At 45.7% G+C, this 20,827-nt stretch overlaps 2 protein-coding genes across 7 annotated transcripts in view; one reads left to right on the top strand and one right to left on the bottom strand.

Moving 5' to 3' along the window:
• The window catches only part of PGM3 (phosphoglucomutase 3), a 25,596-nt gene extending 9,005 nt beyond the window's left edge, over nucleotides 1-16,591 (bottom strand). The window contains exons 1-8 of one of the 3 annotated variants that reach the window (XM_017345252.3): nucleotides 16,448-16,556; nucleotides 15,162-15,415; nucleotides 14,827-15,032; nucleotides 11,898-12,082; nucleotides 10,316-10,383; nucleotides 4,544-4,677; nucleotides 3,254-3,449; nucleotides 420-577 (exon numbers count right to left, since the gene is read on the bottom strand). In XM_017345252.3, the coding sequence (XP_017200741.2) occupies nucleotides 420-577; nucleotides 3,254-3,449; nucleotides 4,544-4,677; nucleotides 10,316-10,383; nucleotides 11,898-12,082; nucleotides 14,827-15,030 (945 nt within the window). In that variant the 5' untranslated portion in view covers nucleotides 15,031-15,032; nucleotides 15,162-15,415; nucleotides 16,448-16,556. Of the gene's footprint in view, nucleotides 1-419; nucleotides 578-3,253; nucleotides 3,450-4,543; nucleotides 4,678-10,315; nucleotides 10,384-11,897; nucleotides 12,083-14,826; nucleotides 15,109-15,161; nucleotides 15,416-16,447 lie in introns of all 3 variants that reach the window. The other 2 variants (XM_002714453.5, XM_070073837.1) reach the window with 2 other exon arrangements.
• Nucleotides 16,587-20,827, top strand: RWDD2A (RWD domain containing 2A). 4 transcript variants are annotated; one of them, XM_008263156.4, is made up of 3 exons: nucleotides 16,587-16,714; nucleotides 17,670-17,899; nucleotides 19,895-20,827. In XM_008263156.4, exons 2-3 carry the CDS (start codon nucleotides 17,699-17,701, stop codon nucleotides 20,570-20,572), a joined length of 879 nt encoding a protein of 292 aa, XP_008261378.2. In that variant the 5' UTR covers nucleotides 16,587-16,714; nucleotides 17,670-17,698; the 3' UTR covers nucleotides 20,573-20,827. The 4 variants fall into 4 exon arrangements, with proteins under 4 accessions (XP_008261378.2, XP_017200742.2, XP_051711462.2 ...); XM_017345253.3 differs by having other exon boundaries at nucleotides 16,631-17,433; XM_051855502.2 differs by lacking the exon at nucleotides 16,587-16,714 and adding an exon at nucleotides 16,722-16,813.

Raw genomic sequence — 20,827 nt, 5'->3', positions numbered from 1 at the left:
TCTGTGCCCTGGCTGCTTTTCCTAACAATACAGCTCCCTGTTGAGGGCCTGGGAAAGCAGCAGATGTGTTTGGGGCCCAAGTATTTGGGGCCCTGCAACCCACATGGGAGATTCGGATGGAGCTTCATGGCTCCTGGCTTTGCCTGGCCCAGCTCTGACCACTGCAGCCATCTGGGGAGTGGCCAGTGGATAGAAAATGTCTCTCTCTGTCTCTCTCCCTCTTTCTAACTCTTTGAAATAATTTTTTTAAAATGACTAGAGTGACTATACCTCTTTTAGTATTTTCTGCCATAAATTAAGGGACTTCCCATAAATCGTGACTTGGTGACTTGGAGACATTCAAATGACTGTCTGATATGGAATTATTTCACCATTAAAAAGTCTTATCACATAGGATAGCCAATTCCCCATCATCATACCTCCAACAGGAGCTCTTTAAGGAAAGTGCTAATTAACGTGGCTATCTTATCGCCATCTATGAGATGGAAGTGACCTTCTGCGCCCAGGTAGTAATAAACAATTCTGTCTGCGTCTCCATCAAAGGAACAGCATCTCTCATCGGGCTTCATTTCCATTCCTAGCACAGAGGATAATTGAGAAACACATTTCAGTCTAAGAAATGGGAATAAATTCCAAAATTTTTAGATTTCTTTTTTTTTTTTTAAACTTTTATTTAATGCATATAAATTTCCAAAGTACGACTTATGGATTACAATGGCTTCCCCCCCATACCGTCCCTCCCACCCACAACCCTCCCCTTTCCCACTCCCTCTCCCCTTCCATTCACATCAAGATTCATTTTCGATTATCTTAATATACAGAAGATCAGCTTAGTATACATTAAGTATGGATTTCAACAGTTTGCTCCCACACAGAAACATAAAGTGAAAAATAATAGATGATTTTTTTTAAATGATGATGAAATCAGAGCAGACCTATTGTCATGTTTAATCCCAGTGAGAGTCAAGTTGGGAATTGATAATTTTTTTTTTTTTTTTTTTTTACAGAGGATCAGTTTAGTATGCATTAAGTAAGGATTTCAACAGTTTGCACCCCCATAGAAACACAAAGTGAAATATATTGTTTGAGTACTCGTTATAGCATTAAATCTCAATGTACAGCACATTAAGGATAGAGATCCTACATGAGGAGTAAGTGCACAGTGACTCCTGTTGTTGACTTTACAAATTGACACTCCTGTCTATGGCATCAGTAATCTCCCTATGCTCCAGTCATGAGTTTCCAAGGCTATGGAAGCCCTCTGAGTTCTCCGACTCTTATCTTGTTTAGACAAGGTCATAGTCAAAGTGGAGGTTCTCTCCTCCCTTCAGAGAAAGGTACCTCCTTCTTTGATGACCTGTTCTTTCCACTGGGATCTCACTCGCAGAGATCTTTTGCCAGAGTGTCTTGGCTTTCCATGCCTTAAATACTCTCATGGGCTTTTCAGCCAGATCAGAATGCCTTTAGGGCTGATTCTGAGGCCAGAGTGCTATTTAGGACATCTGCCATTCTATGAGTCTGCTGAGTATCTCACTTCCCATGTTGGATCACTCTCCCCTTTATTTACTCCATCAGTTAGCGTTAGCAGGTACTAGACTTGTCTATGTGCTCCCTTTGACTCCCAGTCCCTTCACCATGACCAACTGTGAACTGAAACTGATCACCTGGAACAGTGAGATGGCATTGGTACATGCCACCTCGATGGGATTGAATTGGAATCCCCTGGTATGCTTCCAACTCCACCACTTGGGGCAAGTCAGCCTGAGCATGTCCCAAATTATACATCTCTTCCCTCTCCCATTCCCACCACCATGTTCAACAGGGATCACATTTCAGTTAATTTTCAACACTTAAGAATAACTGTGCATCAATTACAGATCTAAACCAGTCATATTAAGTAGAACAGATAAAAAAACTACTAAGAGGGATAATGTATTAAGTTGTTCATTAACAGTCAGGGCTATGCTGATCAAGCCACCATTTCCCATAGTGTCCACCTCACTCCAACAGGTTTCCCTCTTGGTGTTCAGTCAGTCGTCACCGATCAGGGAGAACATATGGTATTTGTCCCTTTGGGACTGGCTTATTTCACTCAGCATGATGTGTTCCAGATTCCTCCATTTTGTTGCAAATGACTGGATTTCGTTGTTTCTTACTGCGGTATAGTATTCTAAAGAGTACATATCCCATAATTTTTTTATCCAGTCTATCGTTGATGGGCATTTAGGTTGGTTCCAGGTCTTAGCTATTGTGAATTGAGCTGCAATCAACATTAGGGTGCAGACCTCTTTTTTGTTTGCCAATTTAAATTCCTTTGGGTAAATTCCAAGGAGTGGGATGGCTGGGTCGAACGGTAGGGTTATCTTCAGGTTTCTGAGGAATCTCCAGACTGACTTCCATAGTGGCTTGACCAGTTTGCATTCCCACCAACAGTGTGTTAGTGTCCCTTTTTCCCCACATCCTCGCCAGCATCTGTTGTTGGTAGATTTCTGCATGTGAGCCATTCTAACCGGGGTGAGGTGAAACCTCATTGTGGTTTTGATTTGCATTTCCCTGATTGCTAATGACCTTGAACATTTTTTCATGTGCCTGTTGGCCATTTGGATTTCCTCTTTTGAAAAATGTCTATTGAGGTCCTTGGCCCATCTCTTAAGTGGGTTGTTGGTTTTGTTTTTGTGGAGTTTCTTGATCTCTTTGTAGATTCTGGTTATTAACCCTCTTCCATTAGCAACTAGAGAAAATATTTTCACTAAATCATGAGCAGAATCGGCCTTATTTGACAAACATACTATTGGAAATGTGAGTGGTTGGGGAAATGGTGCATGCGATGCAGAGAAGGTGAAAGATAACTCTACCTTGTGATTCTCAAACTGTGGTCATCACACCAGCACCATCAACAAAGCCTGGTAACGTGACAGAAATGCAACTTTCCATCCTACCCCAGGCCCAGGAATCTGGACCCCAGGAATCCCTGCATGCACAAAGGATTCTGGATTCGGATGCATGCTGGGATTTGAGAACCACTGCTTACCCCACTGGCTTCCCTCCAGCCCAGGAGAAGTGGAGGGTCTTATGGGCAGACAGAGCAGCCCCTGCTTTGCATAGCACTGGCAAGAGGATAGATTCCTAGATGTGTATGAGCGGCAGAGCCAGGAGGACTAGCTGTGAGCCTCTTACTCCCATCACCACCTCACAGTGTGAAGGACACTGGCTCCAGAGTCCCAGGCCGTTGGGCAGTGCTGGTGGGACATACCGTGTGGAGGTTTCTGATGGCTTTTCACAAAGTCAGCCCCGCACAGATGGTTGAGCTTCCCTTTGGTCCCGTCATTGAACAGCTGAACCGACAGCCCCTGCGCGAGGTAGTGCTGCATTTCCTTTAGCTTCAGGGCCCCAATGCCATTTGCACAGTCGACCTTCAGTGATCTGTAATCCTCTCCGCTGCAGGAAGCCTCCAAGCAAAAAGACATGTGGAAGGAAAATGTTACATTCACAAGCAGGGGTGAAAGGCAAAGCCTATGTGCGGGACAGATAAACATCTTCAGTGTCAGTTAACTTAGCTATTTGAACCCAGGGGCGGGGAGGTACATGTACACATATTCAGATGAAAACTGTAAAATATGGAATAAAAATGAAAAACACCTTAGACCCGGGCACAGTTTCACTAAGTAACATACAAATGGAGCTTTATTGGTAGCAGTTATCCTCAATTAAGCAGGTCCCTTAAAAACAGTACCATGGGGCAGGCATTTGGCACAGTTAAGTGGTCAGGACACAGTGCCTGGGTCTGAGTCCCAGCTCTGCCTCCCCTTCTGGATTCCTGCTTCTTGAGACAGCAGAAGACGACTCAAACAGTTGTGTCCTGTCACACACATGGGAGATCCAGATTGAGTTCTGGGCTCCTGGCTTCCAGCTGGCCCAGCCCCGCCTTTTGTGGGCATTTGGAGAATAAAACAGGATGCAAGATCTCTGTCTTTCAAATTTTTTAAAACAAAAGTTGTTTACAAAGTGATATTACAGCCTACATGACAGCCACTCAGATTTGGAGGAAATATATAAATGAATGAGCAGTAACATCTATCATCTTTGGGTTTTCTTTTTAACTGTCAGTCTCTTCTCCCACCCAACCTTAGCCCAAAATATAAGTGTGTCTTACAATAGCATATGCTCATTACATATTTATCAACTAAATGTTATCTCTCAAATCTATTCCAGTTTAACAACCCAGTGTACCTAGGAGAGAATCTGAAGTGCTAAGCAAACAGCAGCCACATAAACTTAGACCAAATTCATCTGAACGAATATTTAGAATGACTCTAAGCAAGGCCACCACCTTTTCTCCCACAATAACCTCTGCATGTCCTATGGGCCTTGCCAAGTAAATGCCAACATACAGTTACCAGGATACCCACAGCAGAGCCTTGTGGAACCCTAGAGAGTAGACAAAAATAGGCCATGTCTTGGGGAGAGGAAGGAGGAGGAATGACAAACTGTCGAACACAAGTTATTTTATTCATTTAAACACTGTGTTCCAGAGATTTTTCACCTGTTTGGTAAGCTGCACAAAAGCCGTGGAGAGTTTCTGGTAATAGCCTTCTATGGTTGCCTTTCCATACTGGCCATCAGTATTTCGACAGTACACCATGTAGTGCAGCTGCGGTGTTGTTAACAAGCCATAATCTGTCATGAAAATATCAAAAACAATTCATGTTTCTAAATTTTAAAAAAAAGCTAACAAATATTCACACTGTAGGAATTTCAAGGTGACAAATCCTATTCTAAAAAGACGTATCTTGGTGAGAGAGAGAGACAGGGATAGAGATATAAGAGAGAGAGAGAGATAGGGATAGAGATATAGAGATAGAGATATGAGAGGGGGGGGGATAGAGATATAGAGATAGAAATATAAGAGACAGAGAGAGAGAGAGAAATATAGGTAGGTAGAGATAGAAAGAAAGAACCAGTCAGTGCTGGGCCACAGTCTACCCAGGAAAAAGAATTCCGTCCAGATCTCCTGCATGAGTGGTAGGGACTCATATACCTGAGTCTTCACCTGCTGCTTCCTGAGTGCATTAGCAGGGAACTGGATCAGAAACAGAGTATCTGGGGTGGGAACACTCCAAGATGTGATGTGGGCATCCCATGCAGAGCATTAACCCACTGAAGCACAATGCCCACCCCAGTTTTTGTATTTATCAAGCTTTTATCACTTCTGATGCTATAATTCTTACATTGATCTGCATTTGTATCTGGAATCATTTTACTTGAGTCCAAAGAACTTCTTTATTATTACTTCAAGTTCACACCTGCTGTAGATGAATTATCAACACTTTCATTCACTTGTATGCAACATACAGGTGAGTATTCTTTTGAAGGGTATTCTGGTAATACAACAGTCAAAGTAGAATGCTTTGTAAATTTCTTTTTTCATTAAGAACTTAAAGTATGTTCTATATTTTTCTAGCCCTCACTATTTATGAAGAGAAGTCAGCCATTTGTTTTAGTGGCAAAACAGCCATTCATATGTAATGAATTCACCTTATATCCCAACTCATTTTATATTTCTTCCCTTACATTTGATTTTTAGTAGGTAGCCTTTGTTATATGTTAAGTGTGATTCTCAATGTGTTTATTCTACTTCACTAAAGTTCAGTAAAATTAGATGGACTGTTAATATCTTTCATTAATTTTTAAAAATGATCAAATAGTCTATCTTCAAATAAAAAAAAAAAAGACGTATCTCGGAAAACACTCACTTTCAAACTATCCAGATACACAAACATCTACTGAAATCATTATGACATGTCACATACTCAAGTCTAAAAGAATTATGACACTATTAGTAGTAAACAGCCATTTAGAGGAGACAGGGAGTAACACAAATTAAAGCAATATACAGAAAAGGAGCAACTGAGCTCCATTTCCAGTAACATCGCACACCACGTAATTCAGATGAGTCATCCTGAAAACCACTGAACATGCTAGACGTAAGAAAAACATTTCAACTGCAACACTGACCAGTAACAGCAGCAATAATCAGGCCAAAATCTACGCGAAGGCAGGAACTCCAAGATCTGAGTTAATGGAAGCCAATTTTGCTCTGAGGGCAATTCTTGTATGCCAGGAATTGAGCCATGGTTTCAGTGCACAAAGGTCCCTGCTGACCTAACATGGGGAAGTGAGGAGAGAACCAGGCCCTCTTGACAACGAAACTCAACAGACTATGCATTCCTTGCGAGGCTGTCAGAGTCACTCCCCACTGCCAAGACAGTTGCCTTGGTCTCAGCAGAGAGGGAAAGCCATCCCTGGAGAGCTGTCACCAAAAGCACAGCCCCTCCTCCGGACTCCCAGCCCAACGCATGTCCCCACGGGAGTCCTGAAGCACACTGTCATGACAGAATTTAAATGGGACCTAGCCAGGTAGTGCCCCAGGTACCTGGCACTAAGCTTCACCAGACGAACATGACTCCAGCAGAAGATACCTCAAAAATGTCCCACAAATAATTTTCCAAGAAAAGCAAACAGCTCACAGTCAACTGTACCTAAGGGCACAAGAAAAGCACCGTAAGCAAGAAGGAAGAGAGATGGCAGAGATGCACCAGTATCCAACACTTCAGTAGTCAGTGACTAAAGTGGTCAACGGACTTGCAGTGCAAACACCAGAGGCTGGACTAGAAGCAGAAGGGAGTCAGTAAGCTTCTGAGCCCTGCAGTTAAACGAGAGATGGTATTTTATGAAGGCAACCTTGGCTCTGCTACAGGGATGAGATGGGAGGAGGTACACAGCTCAAAAAAGGTAAGATATCAGACTAGTTAAATGGAGGTGTTCAGAGAGAGGAGCCTTCTGGGGCCAGCACTTTAATTTTTATTTTAGAAGATTTTTATTTTTAAAAAACAAGTATCTGGGCCAGTGCTATGGTGCAGTAGTTAAGGCCTCAGCCTACTGTGCTGGCATCCCATATGGGCACCGGTTGTGTCCCAGCTGCTCCACTTCCGATCCAGCTCTCTGCCATGGCCTGGGAAAGCACTGGAGTATGGTGTAAGTCCTTGGGCCCCTGCACCCACATGGGAGACCCAGAAGAAGCTCCTGGCTCCTGGCTTCAGCCTGGCCAAGCCCCAGTCTTTGCAGCCATTTGTGGAGTGAACCAGCAGATGGAAGATATCTTTCTTTCCTTCCCTCTCTATAACTCTGCTTTTCAAATAAAATAAATAAATCTTAAAAAAAAAAAAAAGAGAGGGAGAGTGAGGAACCTTTCTTGAAAACACGTGCTAAAAGAACAAACAAAAGGGTTTTGTGACCATTATTAGCACTACCAAATAAATATTTGCTAGGTGACTATTACATGTACTCAGTAAAAAGCACCATTAATTCACCCAATTAATCAACAACCCTGGAAGTCATTCTACACAGCTGTGCTCTCACCGTGCACCTCAAAATCCTCTGCTTGCAACACTCATTTCAAACGTCTCCACTTCTCTCTTACATCACTTCGGCAAGATGACCGCACATCCCAGAGTAGCCGGCTGGTCTTCCTACCTCTGACCACCCTCCTTTCCCTTCTCAACACAACAGCAGAGTGACTTTCACTGAAAATGTGATATTATGCTCTTGAATACGATCCAAAGCCTTGCCCTGCTCTATGATGCTGGGTAGATTTAGCCCCTCCTTACGTCTTTAACCTTACTCTCTACTACCTCCCCATCCTCCCTGCCTTCATTCCCTGAAATACATACACTAAGCTGAAGAAAGATGGGAAAACCTTTAAAAAAGAAAAAAAAAACTCAGGGGGCCTGCACTGTGGTACAGTAGGCCAAGCCTCCGCCTGTGGTGCCGGCCTCCCCTGTGGGCACCGGTTTGTGTTCCAACTGCTCTTCTTCCAATCCAGTTCTTTGCTAATGGCCTGGGAAAACAGAAGATGGACCAAGTGTTTGGGACCTTGTACTTGCATGGGAGACCCAGAAGAAGCCCCTGGCTTTGGATCATCCCAGCTCTAGACCTTGCAGCCATTTGGGGAGTGAACTAGCAGATGGAAGACCTTTTTCTCCCCTCCCCCCTCTGTTATTACCTCTCAAATAAAAAAATCTTTAAAAAAAAAAAAAAAACTCATAGGACAGGGTGACATTTGGTTTAGCAATTAAGATGCCCCTCGAGACACTTGTATCCAGAGTATCTGGCTCCAGTCCTGGCTCCACCCTCAATTCTAGCTAATGTACAGCTGAGGCAACAGGGATGGCTTATATAGTTGGGGTCCTGTCGCCAATGTGGGAGAGCTGGTTTGCATTCCCAGCTCCCAACTTTAACCTGGCCCAGTACCAGCCATTCTGAGCATTTGGGGAGTGAACCAGTGCACAGGACATCTCTGTCTCCTAAATAAATGAATAAAGACACAAACAAAACACTTGCAGAACTTTTTTTTTTTTTTTTTTTTTTTGGTAAATCACTCTCATTTTCCTAGACTAAAACACTAGAAGAGTGATGGTCCTAGAGATACAAAGAGATGCTGAAAACATCAACCATGCTGGGGACAGTAGAAAGAACACAGTTTGGGGCAGGTCAAATCCAATATGGGGCAGGCCACCTAATTCAAGAGCCCACGCAGAACAGTGCTTTACAAACTGCAGGTCACAGCAATTTAGGAACTCAGAGAGACACAGGCAGCAGTTCCATCTTTTTTTAAATGAACCAGGTGAATGCACATCACACAGTAAAGGTTGAGTGTCGTTGCTGAAACTACTGTTTCAGTTATGCACACCGATGCATCATGGTACCATGGGTTGTGATACACACAGAAACAGACGACGGGAAGGTGACACAGAGCATGCAGTCAAAAATCTTTAATCAACTAATGCATGAATGGAGGTAGCCAGAGCAAGAGAGGTGGTCATTCAGAAATCCATGAGAATGAAAGGAGAGGAGGAGGAAGGCAGGCCCGTGTCGAGTGACAGAAGACAAGCAGAGCAGACCAGCAAGGAACAGAAGCCAAGCAAGTAGAGGCAGAGAGAGACCGTTTTAACAGTGTGGAAGCCACAGGGACTGAAACAAAAGCTTTACAACCTAAATCCTTGGGAGTTACTTTTACTTCACAGCCCACCCTGAAGGCTCTAACAAGCTGTGGTCTCTTCTCCCTGGAAAAATGCTTGTAACTCTGCACACAGTAATAAGGGGTCCCAGGGCTGCTGCAGCTTAAACACTTCCTAGGGGTAGGCAAGAATCTTGCCTTTCTATTATCCATCAGATCTGGCTACTAGACTGCAGATGAGCGGGGGAGGAGACTTTTCGCTGGAGAGGCAGAGACACATTCACCTGCATCCGGCTAAGGAGTAAGTAGGCGGTAACACAGTGGAGCAGGTAGGCAGAGCCAGCAGAAGGCGCCAGGTTAACTGAGAGGGGAGGGAACACGGCAGGAGCTAGAGAGGAGGTTTCAAGGGTCAATAGGGAATTTTTTGTTGTTTAATTTTTACTTAAAGTATTTGAAAGGCAGAGAGAGACAGAGACACAGAGATTTGCCATCTACTGGTTCACTCCCCAAATGCCCACAACAGCTAGGACAAGACCAGGCTGAAGCCAGGAGAAACTCAGTCTGGGTCTCTCATGTGGGTGACAGGGACCTAACTATTCTTGTGCCGTTACTGCTGCCTCCCAGGGTGCATAATTACAGAAAGTTGGAATCAGGAGTGCAGCCAGCACTTGAACACAGGCCCTCTGGTAGGGCTGCAGCTGTCCCAAGTGGCATCTTGACAACTGTGCCAAACACCCAACCAGAGGATTTCTTTTTTGATGAGAAAGATCTGACAGGAGGAAAACATTCATCTCAAAGCACAGAGGGGTCACTGCCTTCAAAACAGGCACAAGCTTCCATTTTGCTCCACTTAACTCTCATTTGATAAAACAGCAAGAACCACTGTCCAAACTCAAAGCCGTAAATTGCCTGCAGACTGAAGACACTCTGTATCACTATCTGATAGGTAACAGGGATTTCACAAGCGATCGGCTGTTAGGGCATACCTCACATTGACAAGAGCTGCCCCAAACGGACACCTTCAGGTAACTTCAAAGGTTTGTATATAAGGTTCTTAGAAAGTGAAGGCAGCATGTTAGTTCAACATTTATCATCTCCTATAATAGGCTCATGGATAAAGAAACATATATAACTGTCCAGAAAAAAATCTGGAAGATTTTAAAATTGGCACTTTTTATATCCAGGGGAATTTTTTTTAAAACTTTTTTTGCTCATCTATATTTTCACGCTTTACATGTACATTCCTTTTGTAGTTTTTCTTTTGGAAAGATTAATTTACAGTTCAGAGTAACCACATACCATGGAAATGACCTCCTAGGACAGTCACACCATCGATTACAGACTGTGAAAGTTTCTCGCTGCTGGGCCTAGGAAAGAAAAGATAGAAAATAACAAATCCCATCCTGAATCCAGCAGAATATTGCTGGTTCCGAAGGTAAATGCAGAAACCAATTTCTAAATAACTTAATTATACTGGAACTGAAAGCTATCTACCCTGAAATGGTAATACAGGCAATTTCACACATTTTTCCAGCGACCTTTCACAACCTACTTCTTGGAAAAATTTTGGATCTTAAATGAACTTAAGAAGTAGATATAAAGGACACTCTGACCACCCAACTCAAAGACTTTCTCAAGTTTGACTATAGCAACATAAATGTGGTCTAAGAACACGTACAATAAATACTGGCTGCACATGACACACATAACACAGTACAGTACCGGATATTAAACCACCAAGTATACAGAATCCATTTTTCATTTTATAAAGTCAGATCAAATTCTATTAAAAAACAGATTATATAACTGCCTAGTAGAAAAAGATATATCATTTCAATTAGTAAATACTAAGAGCCAAATACATAAGAGACAACTTTATTGTCAGATAATAATTTACTTTGGAACAGTCATTTGGCAATCAGCAGTATTTAGAAGATGCTCTGGTAACACAATAAGGGATTTTTTAAAATTCCAAGCCATTAGGAGACTGAGGATAAATTTCCCTTTCAAAGAATCTTTGGATAAAATCAGATCTTGGGGGCTGTGTTAGGGCACAGTGTTGCAGCACAGCTGTTAAGTTAAGCTGTCTACTAGGCTGACGCCAGCATCCCATATCAGAGTGCTGGTTTGAGTCCCAGTTGCTCCACTTCTGATCCAGCTCCTGGCTAATGCACCTGGGAAAGCAGCAAGTGGAAGATGGCCCAAGCACTTGGGTCCCTGCCACCCACTTGGGTGACCTGGATGGAGTTCCAGGCCTGGCTTCAGCCTAGTCCAGCCCTGTCCATTGTGGCCATTTGGGGAGTTAAATAAAGGATGGAAAATATCTGTCTATCTCCTTCTCCCACCCCAGGCATCCAGAGAGTGAACCAGCAGATGGTAGATCTCTTTCTCTCTCCCTGTTTCTCCGCTAACTCTGCTTTCAAAAACAAATTTTAAAAATCAAACAAACAAACAAAAAACAGATCCTGCACAAAAGAGAATGCTACCATTAACAAAGCACACCTTTAATCTAATGTTTTACAAAAAGATACCTTTTGTAAAGGAAGGAAGGACTGCTCACTGTGACAGCAAAGGAGAGAATGATACCCATGGCTGTTTTCCAGAGAACTCCAGCAGGGGAAAATCATACACCTGAACCAATAACACAAGCTATAAAGTAAATCTCTAAAAATAGTAAGTTCAAATCATGTGTTCTGACTTGCAGGGAAAAAAGCTAAAGCTACAGGAAGAAGAAGGTGGGGAGAAAGGCCCGGCGGTGAGGGCGCCACTCGGGGCAGCTCCGCTTTATTGAATTCCCTCCGTCTGTCCCGGGGAATCAGACTCCTGCCATCAGTTCCACTGAACTCCCAAAGCTGCCTTCCGCGGGGACTCTCACGCTTACCTGGTGTCTCTGCCGATGACTACGAAGGCCTCTTGCTGCAGATTCACGGCTTCTTTCTCGCTGATGTCCACAAGCACCCCCGTCACATCCTGCTCCTCAGCGTTGGCCAGACAGGTCGCGTGTTCCTCCCAGGCAGGTGCCAACATTTCACCCAGAGGATCAACCAATTTGACACCATTGTCTTCCTTAGAAGAAAAACAAACAATGAGCAAGCTCACGCACATGACGGAGAGCGGAGGAAGCAGAACTCATTCCGGCTTTTCCCCCAGCCAAAGAGAGCCAAAGCCGGGCCACTCCGACTCCTGCCGCTAGCATTAACACGAGGCCCAGGGCTGGGGGTTGTGGATGTGAAGGGTCTTTAGAAGTCTATGGAAAATGTGCATCATAAAAATATCTACTCATGGATTTCTAACATTTTTGCATCAAAATAAACATCTTCTAATTCCACTTTTCTATAAACTTTTGGAAGTCCCCTTAAACACTGTCTTGTGAAACTCTCATGACACACATATCACGCCTGTGATTGAGAGGTTAGGTAATTCATGATCACACAGCTGGTAAGCGTCGGTGGTGCTGTTCCAACATCTAGTCCGCCTGACTTCTAAGGCCAACCAGCACTGGGCTCCCTTAGCTGCTGAACAGGCTGCCCCTGTGTACTCACTAGCAATTAACTGGCATAGATGGAGGGCACACAGAGACCCTCTTCTCTACAACTCTGGCCTCCAGGAGCCTACTGGCCAGCATGTCAACTGGATGGCAGCCCAGACACTGAAAACATCCTCAGCTCTGTTCTGCCCAAGTTCCTGGAAAGAAATAAAGTGTAGGTCAGAGTGAATGTCAATAGTGGGAAACAGGGCAGGTCTGTTTTGACAAGAGCTTCTGAACTAGCAGTAACTGAGGTTCTTCAGAGACGCCATCAGTCAGCTGCAGTAACTGGCACCTTCAGACATCTACGCATCTGGAGGATGAACAATGTCTTCCACTGCTGGGGAGAGGAGGTTCCAACGCCTCACTGACCTACAGGGCTTTCACCTGTTGCTGGTTTAGCTACAAAGGTAAATACGTCGCACCTTACCAATCAATTAGAAGCACAGTATTTCAGCCATATAGTTCAGGAGCTACAGGCTTACAGAATAAAATAAGTTGTATCAATGGTTAGCCAAGACCTAAAACCACCTGAGTATTCATCGGTGTCCATGGACAGATGATTGGCCAAAGAAAATGTGGTATATCTTTATACAACAGAATTATTGTTCAGCCTTGGAAAGGAAGGCAATTCTGTCATTTACAAAAACCTGGATGAACCTGAAGAGAATTAAGCTAAGCGAAATAAGCCAGGCACAACAAGAAAATACTGCGTGATCACATTTCTATGTGGAACCTAAAAAGTGAAACTCACAGGAAGTAGAAGAGTGGTTTCCAGGGCCTAGAAGTGGGGGGAGCTGTTGGAAACAGTGCAAAGTGCTTATGTTCTGCAGGCCTCATGTACAGCCTGGTGCTGCCTACTGCCTATAGTTGTTGTTTTTTTGTTTTTTTTTTTTGACAAGCAGAGTGGACAGAGAGAGAGAGAGACAGAGAGAAAGGTCTTCCTTCCGCTGGTTCAACCCCCAAATGGCCGTTACAGCCGGCGCGCTGTGCAGGTCCGAAGCCAGGAGCCAGGTGATTCCTCCTGGTCTCCCATGGGGTGCAGGGCCCAAACACTTGGACCATCCTCCACTGCCTTCCCAGGCCACGGCAGAGAGCTGGACTGGAAGAGGAGCAACTGGGACAGAATCCGGCGCCCCGACCGGGACTAGAACTCAGGGTGCCAGGGCCGCAGGCGGAGAATTAGCCAAGTGAGCCACGGCACCCGCCGCTGCCTATAGTTAGTAATAATGCATACTTCAAATTTGTTAGCAGATCTTAAAGTATTATCACACACACACACACAAGGATATTTATGACAAATGATATGTGTGTGGTCATCATTTCACAATGTAACATGTATCAACAAATGATGCTGTACAACATGAATATATACAATTTTTATTATCACTTAAAGCCCCATAAAACTGAAAAAATAAAAAGGAATACTTTGATTAAAAACTTAATTATCAAGAGGAACAGAACCACCACTCCTTATCGATATTCTGCTGAAAACGCACTCTTGGATTCCTGGGCCTGCTTGATTGGCTGCTCATTCAGAATAGGGACTGATTACTGAGCTACAGAAAACCTGTCCAAAAAGGTAAAAAATCTGTCTTCGTCTCCTCTTCCCCCACCCACTCCCAGTCTCTTCAATCACTACCAAATTAATAGAGGTCAACATCTCTAAATTGTTGACCTTGTCTCAATTCAAATAACAAGGAAAGACATGTTCCAATGTTTCCAATATGGACATCCTCCAAAAAATGACATTCATTTCTCAATCTCTCCACACCCTCTAAGGAGTCATAGCCTAAACGACCACTCCCTTAAGTAGAGGCGGTTTCAAATCCAAAGACACATTCCTAGAATTAGAACTTGACCTCTGGGACAAACTGCCCAGACACTAGGGTTTAGTCTTGCAAACAAGCTTGCTTCATCTGAACATTTTTTTTTTTTTTTTTTTTTGACAGGCAGAGTGGACAGTGAGAGAGAGAGACAGAGAGACAGGTCTTCCTTTTGCCGTTGGTTCACCCTCCGATGGCCGCCGCGGCTGGCGTGCTGTGGCCGGCGCACCACGCTGATCCGAAGGCAGGAGCCAGGTACTTATCCTGGTCTCCCATGGGGTGCAGGGCCCAAGGACTTGGGCCATCCTCCACTGCACTCCCAGGCCACAGCAGAGAGCTGGCCTGGAAGAGGGGCAACCGGGACAGAATCCGGCGCCCCAACCGGGACTAGAACCCGGTGTGCCGGCGCCGCAAGGCAGAGGATTAGCCTAGTGCATCTGAACATTTAAAAGTATTACCTCAGGATTGTGCGATGCTGTCACCATGACTCCAATGGTGGACTGTGTCTGCTTTGACCTCAGCACAGCCAATAATCCCATGCGAAACATCACGTGATCGAGATGTTCGGCCTTCGTTCGAAACCCAGCAGTCCCATACTGCAGAGTGAGTCCGGCGGGCTTGGCATGCAACGCCGAGTGTTGTGTGACAGCAGCTAAATCCATGTCTACAAAATCCAGAAAAACTTTTCAGGCAGAATCAGTCTTGGAAGGACCACTTGCCAGGCCTGCCTCATTCTGAATCTGTCCAAAGAAGTGTTGTAAAGAAGTTGCACTAAATCCCGAGTCAGCCTTACCTAGAAGATCCTACCCAACTTGTCCACTCCAGAACAGATCTAGGGCAGGAATCGGGCTGTCCCCTAAGGTCAGAGCCTCAAGTGGGCGGGGGCTGCGCGTCCCGACACGTCTGGGCAATCTGTAAGCTTCTGCTGTTCTTCCTCCAAAGGAAGAGCAGGGAACAAGGGTTTCCTCTCCAGGTGCCTCCTAATACAAGATCTAATACAAGGGCTTTCAAAAGCTTCGTGGAAAATGCATATTCTGAAAAATCCATCTATGAATTTGAAAAACATGTTCAAACCAAAATAAAGTATCCCTTTAATTCTACTTCCCACAAACCTTTTTAATTATTACCCTCACACAATCTGTATGCCGGAATTCTTTTTTTTTTTTTAAGAATCAAGACACTCTTGCAAATTAAGCTCAGAAACCAGAAACATCTTCCAAGTAAAACCACCTTCTACCTTTGATTTTAAAAACCAAACACGGTTTTTTAATACTTCCTTCTCTGGGGTCTTCCAATGAACTGGAACTTCCCAACCTCATATCCCTGCAACACTACGCACAATTCATTCCCAACTGCCCAGCGATGAGCCGTCTCACAGCTAGCTCCTAGCCTCGCCATCTCATCTGCTTATTGGTCTTTACTGCGTCAATGAACAAAAACGACAAAAAATGGTCAAAAACCTCAGCTTTTGTCCTGTTGGAAAAAGTGGACATTCTGCAATGCTATTTCCGTGTAGACCCAAGTACTCACATCTCTTTCGCAAGCTTGGATACGTTTTTGTAAAAACTGACCAGTCAGGAATGCGTCGTGATTGTGCATAAGCGCGTACACGAATCCTGTTAAATTCAGTCTTTTTAAAAATGCCAAGGTGACACGTTTCCATCCTTTAATGCATTTTAGGCTCTAAAACTACTTTCAATGAGTATGTGGATACTCGCATTACCAGTCAAAACAGCGTCCACTCCAAAAAACTGAGTATCCCTCTTCTCTCCATCCAATCTTCAAACAGCTCCAGCTCCGCTCTCCTCCCTAACCGCGGCTCGACTCCCCGCTCCCAACCGCGAGGTCTCCCCGCAGGGTAGTGGGCGAAAACCCCAGCACCAGACCCTCGGGCCGGCTGAGCAGCCCGCTCCCCCGGCGCGGCGGGCAGGCGCGTCGGCGGGGCCGCGCTGTCCATACCCTTGCCTGCCGCTAGCTTGCAGCTGGGCCCAGGACACGGCCCGCCGGCCCGCCGGCCCGCACGAACCCCCGCCGCCTGCAACGCCCGCTCTCGCCGCGCAGCCCCGGGACCCGGCTTACTTCCGCCAGCACACGCCGCTCCCCTGCACCGGGCGCACAGGCACCCTCCCGGGAACCGCCGCTGCCACACGCCAGGGCTCCGAGTCCGCAGACGTGGCCCTGCGTGGCTTCCGGCCCGTCGCCACGCCCCCCGGCCAATCACGGCGGGCGAGGGCCCGCTGGCCCCGCCCCGGCCTCCTCGGCGGTCACGCGCAGCTCGCGCCTGCAGAACTGCGGTTGCGGTTCTGAGCGGGCTCTGGGGCTGTTTCCATTGAATGACCAGGAAGGGTGAGGCCCCGCGGTGGCCCGGGGGTTGGGGCCGAGGGTCCAGAGCCAGGCGGCCGCGGATAGGCAGCCTCCCATCTCCAAGTCGGGGCGCGGGGAGAGGCAGGTCCTTCGGTGTCGGGAAGCCGGGGTACCCGGTGGTCCTGGATGGGGTCGGGGGCGGGGGAACCCGGCCTCGATCTGGGAGGTCTGACAAGGTGGCCTCCACCGCAGTGGGCGCCATCCCTTTCTCGATCGGTGATGTCATCTCCCAGACTGTTGAATTCGGGGAGCCTCCTGGGGCCATTACTGTCTCTGCTTGTGCTCCCTTTCCAACGAGCTCGCTCTAAATGTCATTCATTTATTTACTCCTAAGCCCCCATCCCTTGCCCGGGCCCCGGGGTGCCTAGGCGGGGTGAATCCCACTCGTCCGGAATTCCCAGGATGCTGTCCCAGGCTACTGTGGCTCAAGGGAGAGGAAGAAAGGACCTCCCTAAAAGGCGTTGGGGGCGGCGGTACCCTCGCGCCTCTGTGAGGCCCAGAGCCCCTCCCCGCGCGTTGAGGCCCTACTCCGCACCCAGCTGCTCCGCCCAAGCCTGAGACCCGCTTCCAAAGCGGGGCCCCTGCCCTGCCCGGAATTCAGGCTGCGGGGCGTCCACAGGTGTGGTTCTCCAACCACCTGCAGCCAGCGCGACTATCCGAACACCTGTTGCAAGCTCAGATTCCCAGCTTTAGATCGGGAGGTGGGTGGAGGGAAACGGGACTGGGAACCTGGATTGTATTGGAGCCTTTTAGGGAATGTTGTGCATACTAGATGTGGGAGGAGGCGATAAAGCAGGGGGGTGCAAATGTCCTGGTTGGGGCCCCCAGCTGGCAGAGCGAACCGCTCCTGCGGAACTGCTTGTCCATAAAGGGACCTGCGGGAAATTTTGCTGGACAGCAGCTGACATTGGCAAACGCAGTGTCTCTGCCTTTCCAGGCTTCCGGGCAGGTGGATTTTGAGACAACATGTCGGCTTCGGTGAAAGAAAGCCTTCAGCTTCAGCTACTGGAAATGGAAATGCTGCTTTCCATGTTTCCTAACCAAGGAGAAGTAAAGCTTGAAGATGTAAATGCCTTGACGACTATAAAGAGATATTTGGAAGGCACCAGGGAAGCGCTACCACCAAAAATCGAATTTGTGATTACGCTCCAGATTGAGGAGCCCAAGGTGGGTGCCCAGTTTTTTTTTTTTTTAACTTTTATTTAATGAATATAAATTTCCAAAGTACAGCTTATGGATTACAATGGCTCCCCCCCCCCCATAACTTCCCTCCCACCCGCAACCCTCCCCTTTCCCTCTCCCTCTCCCCTTCCATTCACATCAAGATTCATTTTCATTTCTCTTATATACAGGAGATCAGTTTAGTATATATTAAGTAGATTTCTTTTTTTTTTTTTTTTTTTTTTTTTTTTTTTTTTTTTTTTTTTTGACAGGCAGAGTGGACAGTGAGAGAGAGAGACAGAGAGAAAGGTCTTCCTTTGCCGTTGGTTCACCCTCCAATGGCCGCCGCTGCAGCCGGCGCACCGCGCTGATCCTGGCAGGAGCCAGGAGCCAGGTGCTTTTCCTGGTCTCCCATGGGGTGCAGGGCCCAAGCACCTGGGCCATCCTCCACTGCACTCCCTGGCCATAGCAGAGAGCTGGCCTGGAAGAGGGGCAACCGGGACAGAATCCGGCGCCCCAACCGGGACTAGAACCCGGTGTGCCGGCGCCGCAAGGTGGAGGATTAGCCTATTGAGCCACGGCGCCGGCTTTATATTAAGTAGATTTCAACAGTTTGCACCCACGTAGAAACACAAAGTGAAAAATACTGTTTGAGTACTAGTTATAGCATTAAATCACAATATACAGCACACTAAGGACAGAGATCCTACATGAAGAGTAAGTGCACAGTGACTCCTGTTGTTGACTTAACAAATTGACACTCTTGTTTATGGCATCAGTAATCACCCTAGGCTCTTGTCATGAGCTGCCAAGGCTATGGAAGCCCCGAGTTTACCGACTCTGATCATATTTAGACAAGGCCATGGTCAAAGTGGAAGTTCTCTCCTCCCTTCAGAGAAAGGTACCTCCTTCTTTGATGGCCTGTTCTTTCCACTGGGATCTCACTCGCAGAGATCTTTCATTTAGGTCATTTTTTTCTTTTTCTTTTATTTATTTTTTTTTGACAGAGTGTCTTGGCTTTCCATGCCTGAAATACTCTCATGGGTGCCCAGTTTTTTAACCAGAACACCTGGAACATGAGTTTCCTGTCCAGCAAATAAGATGGAACCTTCCAGATGCTTATTCCCTTTTCTTGACTGAAAGCAGAATGTATGCAATATGAAAGGCTTCATCTACTGCCTTCTGCAGATATCCTGGGTTTTATATAAACACACACACCTTTTGCACAAATATGCCTCCCATTTTTATAGAACATGTCTTGCAGTCTTAAACAATCAGTTATTCTGTTCACTCACAGTTGCTTACCAGTCTGCCTCACGTTATGGAGTACCTTTTACACGTATCACACAAATCTAAACACTAGCTGTAGAAAAGCTGGCATTTAAGGAGTGAATGAACTTTCTGTTTTGTTTTTGTTTTTGATGGCACCATACACAGAAAACAAATATAGATACAGAATCTAAATGTTATAAATTAATTACCTGCTTCTCATCCTTTTATCTGCAACAACACTAGCATGGCCTAGGTAACATGTGGCTTTGGCATTTGAGAACACAGTGTTAGCTCTCCTCCTCAGTCCCCAGCTGCCTTTCCCTCAGAGAATTCCTGCTTCCCCAGGCTGTATTCTGTCCTGCTGGTTACACACAGCGAGGAAACCCTGAACTTTCCATAGTAACGCTTCTCACAGCTGAACTTAAATATGCTGTGTGTAGTTACTAGTTCAATGTGTGTCTTCTTCACTAGTCTCTGGATTTGGTGAGGGACACAAATAGTGTCTGGCATCTTCATTTTTTAAGCCCAGTACAGGGCACCCAGCACATGTAGTTAGTTGTTCAATAAATACCTGACAAAATGTATCAGTGGAAGGAATGGTGTATGTACAGTACTTGGTACATGATTGGCACAACAATCACAGTAGCTTTCATTTATAAAAATCATGCAGCTGCCATTGATAAATTAGCGTGTGTGATTTTACACTCTTTATCTGATTTTCATTTTAAGGTGAAAATTGATCTGCAAGTAACCATGCCTCACAGCTACCCCTACATAGCACTGCAGCTGTTTGGGCGGTCACCTGAGCTTGACAGACAGCAGCAGCTGCTTCTCAACAAAGATCTCACTTCCTACATCGGGACTTTTGACCCAGGTGAGCTGTGTGTGTGCGCAGCAATCCAGTGGCTACAAGACAACAGTGCGTCCTACTTCCTGAGCAGAAAGCTCGTGTATGAACCATCTACCCAGGCAAAGCCCATCAAGAACACGTTCATCCGCATGTGGATCTACAGCCACCATATATACCAGCAGGACCTAAGGAAAAAGATTTTGGAAGTGGGGAAAAGGTTGGATGTGACGGGATTTTGCATGACAGGAAAGCCCGGTATAATCTGCGTGGAGGGTCTCAAAGAGCACTGCGAGGAGTTCTGGCACACAATCAGGTACCCCAATTGGAAGCACATTTCCTGTAAGCATGCAGAAAGCACCGAGACCGAAGGAGATGGCGAGGACCTGCGTCTTTTCCATTCTTTTGAAGAATTACTCCTTGAGGCCCACGGTGACTACGGATTAAGGAATGACTATCACATGAATCTGGGTCAGTTCTTAGAATTTCTCAAGAAACACAAAAGTGAGCATGTTTTTCAGATACTATTTGGCATCGAGAGCAAAAGCTCAGAGTCCTAGGAAGTCATTAAGAGGCCGGTATTTGTAAGTTCACTCAGTATTGACGTTAACAAGACCAAAGTACAAAGGCCAAGGCTGTGTAGCATCCTTGGTGGAAGACCTAGCTCCAGGATTTTTACCTGGTAATGAGTTTCAACTGGTCATGAAATGAAAGGGCCTTTTAACTTTATAACTGTAAAGTTGTGATGTTATCTTCTTGTATTAAGTCACTTGAAACAATTTCATTGTAAGTTAATAAAACATTTAACCAGTGGA

Source organism: Oryctolagus cuniculus, chromosome 5, assembly GCF_964237555.1.
Source record: "Oryctolagus cuniculus chromosome 5, mOryCun1.1, whole genome shotgun sequence".
Classification (NCBI taxonomy): domain Eukaryota; kingdom Metazoa; phylum Chordata; class Mammalia; order Lagomorpha; family Leporidae; genus Oryctolagus; species Oryctolagus cuniculus.
The sequence above is the reverse complement of the archived record's forward strand: the minus strand, read 5'-3'. Positions and strand labels throughout refer to the sequence as shown.